Source organism: Triticum dicoccoides, chromosome 4A (assembly GCF_002162155.2).
Source record: "Triticum dicoccoides isolate Atlit2015 ecotype Zavitan chromosome 4A, WEW_v2.0, whole genome shotgun sequence".
NCBI lineage: Eukaryota > Viridiplantae > Streptophyta > Magnoliopsida > Poales > Poaceae > Triticum > Triticum dicoccoides.
This window is the reverse complement of record NC_041386.1, coordinates 56589227-56593649: the sequence shown is the minus strand read 5'-3', so window position 1 is coordinate 56593649 and position 4423 is coordinate 56589227. Positions and strand designations below refer to the sequence as shown.

General features: G+C 49.6%; 1 protein-coding gene across 1 annotated transcript; it reads left to right on the top strand.

The window, feature by feature from the left end:
- Positions 1–2575: 2575 nt before the first annotated feature.
- Positions 2576–3230, top strand: LOC119283408. Its single transcript, XM_037562968.1, has 2 exons — positions 2576–3111; positions 3197–3230. Exons 1-2 carry the CDS (start codon positions 2576–2578, stop codon positions 3228–3230), a joined length of 570 nt encoding a protein of 189 aa, XP_037418865.1.
- Positions 3231–4423: the final 1193 nt, after the last annotated feature.

Genomic DNA, 4423 nt, shown 5'->3' with positions numbered 1-4423 from the left:
CACGCGACGGCCCCACCACCGCCGGCGACCACTGCCCCCACCCTGAACCCTAAGATAGATAGTGGCGTACCTCTCCGGCGAGCCCCCCTCCCCGCTGCGGCTGGTTCTTCCTTAACTCCGGTGAGCCCCCTACCCCCTGAAAATCGATTGACCCAAAAGTCAATTCAGTCAACTGAAGTGTAGCTAAATCGGAGTAGCATCACAAGAAAGAGCAAGAGCGAGAGCAGCAGCGTGAGCAAGAGAAGACCAGGTAGGGGACCCAGAGCAAGAGTAGAGCAGCAGCGCGAGCGAGAGCTAAAGCAGCAACAACTCCTACTGATGTGTACGTCGCCGCCGAGGGAGCGACGCCATGGAGGAAGTGGCCGGCGACGCCGCCGTGGATGGAGCCGTGCCGTGTCAATTCGAGACCGAGCGCCAGCAGCATCGTGAGATCGAATCAAGAAGAAAATGTGGCGATTAGTGTACAACCTCTTTGGTGGCGTCGATTAGGCCGCAGCTTCATCCGAGGAAACGGTGATGATCATGCTCTTCTGGTGGTGCAGGTGAAGACAACAGTGTGGGAATGGAGGTGGCGCGAAAGACGAGGGGAATATCGGGGCAGCTCCTTGGAGGTGGAGGACGGGGTGGCTGAACTGGCGGGACGACCAGATCAATGACAGATCGTCATCCAGTACGGTGGATGAGGGATGTCGAGGTGTTGCTGTGGACGATGTCGTTAGGGAAGAGGCTCCAGCTAGGTGGCAGACAGAGGAGGGTGTGGGGCTTCGCGGGTTTTGCCGGCCTCGGTGTACGAATGGGTGGGTGGATGGGATGGGAGTGGGGGAACCATGGCTTAGGGATGCACTTGTCCGAAATGTGCGGTAAGTTACGAAAGTACCCCCACTGATTTGAGGCGGTTCTTTCGGTTCAGGGGTATCACGGGCATTTCGTGTGTCGGGATTTCACAGGGGGTGGGAGTTTTCGCGTGTGTTGTAATTTTGGAATAGCAAGGCGCGGGTTGAGATGGAGGGAGTTGTTGGAGCACAACGAGACAGAGATTTATCTTAAATATTTCGGGGTAACAAGGCGCGGGTTGAAGAGGCAGGAGTATCGCAGCATAATAGATAGAGACGCTAGCTTGAAATTTCAGCATAACAAGGCGCGGCTTGAAATTTTGGGAGAACAAGCTTAACGTGTATCAGAAAGAAAAAAGACAATTTAGACTAGTATGATATACTACGTACAATGTTTTTAACACGCACAACACACACACATACACCATTTAGACTAGTAAGGTAGACGTGCATTACACGCATGAGATTTGGCAACCAAATTATGAATAAATACCACATTATAGCATGTAAGCTTTGAGTCATATATGCATGGTGTATATGTTCATTTAATTCTTATAGTTCATTTCATTCAAAATCATCTTCTTTTTATAAGAAAGCTAATATATTTTAAGATTCATGAAATTGTGTGTTGTAAGGCATAAAGTAAAAACAAATCATGTAGGAAAACATTTGGGCAATTCTGATACGGAAGATTCTAGAACAAAGAAGAAGTGCTTGTGTTTTGAGGTTTGTGCATTATGCTTAAGTTCAACCATAGAGTCTTCTAGATTGTACATGTGGCAAAATCTGGTGGAATCTAGATGATATCCAACGGCTAGTAGTGCTCAAATTTTCCAGCTCTACACCATCGGATTGGCCTCATCCAACGACCATCTTTCAAAGTTAAAGTTATCCGCACACTATATTAAAAATGTAAAATAATATATATATATATATCCCTAAGAATAAAGCACGGATTGAGTCTCCGGGTTCACCGTCGCGCTAGTTTTTCAAAAAATCCCCTACTGTTTTCTGTATTCAACCCGCAGTCCCTACATAAGTGGATCTGCAAAAACGTTTCGATTTTGCAAACTAACCCCAGCATTTTGCGCTCCTTTCTTCATCTTATCCACCGGCTGGAAGGGGCGCACGCTCACCGACTGCACCCCGCCGCGGGGACGCCGCGGCCGCCATTGCAACCTTCGACGCGGCTGTCTCCGGCCCGGACGCGGTGCCCGACCTCCACCTCGCCGCACACCAGTACAATCAGCTCCTCCACTTGCTGGTCTCCGTGGACGGCACCGTCTTCCCCTTCACCCGGCCGTCGCCACGCGGCGCGTGTTCGCCAGCATGCTGGAGGCCAGGGCGCCCCCGTCCGAGGCCACCATCACCTCGCTCACCTGCATCGTCGTTGCAGACGCGGAGGGCGCCTACGAAGCCTTCAGGCTCGTCTCCTCCATGCGGCAGAAGTACAGGCTCGTGCCACGCCTCGGGTCCTACAGCATCGTGCTTGCCGCGTTCCAGCGCGCCAGAGAGGCTGGCAAGGCCTACGCGGTCGAGGCCCACATGGCGGCCTCCGCTGCATCGCGGGAAGAGCTCGAGCTCGCCGCGCTCCTTGAGGTTAGCGTGAAGGCCAAGGACGCAGACAAGGTGTTTGAGTATATGCACAAGCTGCGGTGAGCTATCGGCTGTGTGACAAAGGAGATCGCCAAGGGGGAGGGGTGGTTCTGGAGCTGGTAAGGCTGGTGACCCTCGACCTCTGCATGACACTGGCCCTATCCCACGCCTCTGGAGGCCCTCGCAGCCGCTGGGAGCTGGGGGGCGTTCCTCCACAAAACCTTGATCTGGAGCTTCGACAATGCAGGCCTCCATGTTGGGCCGAGGAGGAGAAGAAGGGGAAGAAGGGGGGCACGTCGGGGGTGCTGGTCGAGCGTGCCATCGAGGACGTTGATGACGGCAGCATGGGCGAGGCCGGGGAGGAGATCATGGTTGATGCTTTCCCCCCTGGATTTGTTGACCTGGAACAAGAGGGTAAGGTGGATGTGAGAACGGAAGCGCACGCCGTGGTGCAGGATGTCGTGGTGTCCGAAGCACCTGAGGTGCCGGAACCAGAGGTGAAGAGTGAGGAGGTGGTGGTCCGGGACACAACCAAGGTGCATCCTGTGCATCAACCAGAGACGAAGGCCGATGAGGTGCAGGTCAGGGATACGGACAAGGTTGTTCTGGTGCAGGAAATGGAAGCAAAGGGTGAGGTGTCACGGTCTCGTGAGGCAGCTGGTGCACAGACTACAGAGGTACATAACATTTCTTCTTGTTTACCATCCATCCCCAACATTTTGAAGCTGTGATGTCTCATTAGGCGGGCTACTTTTGTTGCTGGTGGTACGGGGGCAGGCAGTGGCGGTGGCTGCTGCTTAGATGTCTTTGCTGGTTCAGAGAGATAGATGGAGGTGAGTTTGTTCTGTGCTTATGATCGTGTTTGATAATGCCTGTTCAATGAGAGTGCCATTCAGTCAATTGTTTGTATGAATTCTGTAAAAGTTGTGTTACTATGAGTGAACAAAATCTTGCATGCTGCACCTTTGAGTTTGAGATGCAGATTTGTATTCCTTGTAAATAACTTAACTCTGACATCTTTATTTAAAAAATTGGATGCAACTGGGGAACTTGTATCATTTGTTAGGTATAAATGGCAGGAGCACAACCTATCCAGTAAATACAAACTATCCGCATCTCATGTTCAAAAGGACATCTTAAAGGCTTTGTCTTTCTAGCGTTGTCTGCTCACAATTCACCACCCTTCTTAATGAATTGGTATGCTCTTGGTATTAGCATTTAACATATTCAGTACAAACATGTCTTGAATTGTTTTTGTAGGATTAAATATAGCAGCACTTGTGCTTTTATCATTCTGTCTTAAATTATTCACACTGCTGGAACCACATGTGTAAAACTGGAAACATATTTTACCGAGTTAAGAGAAAATGATGCCAGGAGGCGTCATCAGCAGCGGTGGCTCGGAGCACAGGCGAGGGTGTTTTAGAGACACATTAGTATTTTTTGATAGAGACTACTGGTAGTTAGACTGATTTCATCGTCGAGGCGATCCTTACACATTCATCAATATTTAATAACAACAGTGAATTTATCTCTATATATCTGCCTTCTTACCTTTTGGGGGCTTAAACTTGCTCTGTATGATATTATAGGGCTTGAATGAACCGCAGATTTCGTAAATCAGTAGCGTTGCTATGATTTTTCACTGCCACATGTTTTAACTTAATTATTGGAATCGGGAGCCCTCTCGAATTACTTATGCCTCTGGTGATTTGAGAGCTAATATTCTGTTTCTCCAAATACCAGTATGATGATTGCATTAAGGATTGTGATACGGTTGTTGAGAGGGGAAGGGAACTTCATGCTAACTGTGCTGACTTCAAGATGGTCTCAAGGGCACTAGCAAGGAAAGCAACTGCTCTTGTCAATCTTGTCAAGTCTTCCAAAGACTACGATGTTGCCGTTGATTCCAGAACGCTATAACTGAGCATCAAACCTAGGTACCCTGAAAAGACTAAATGATGCTAAACGAGCAAAGAAGGAGCTCAAGCAGC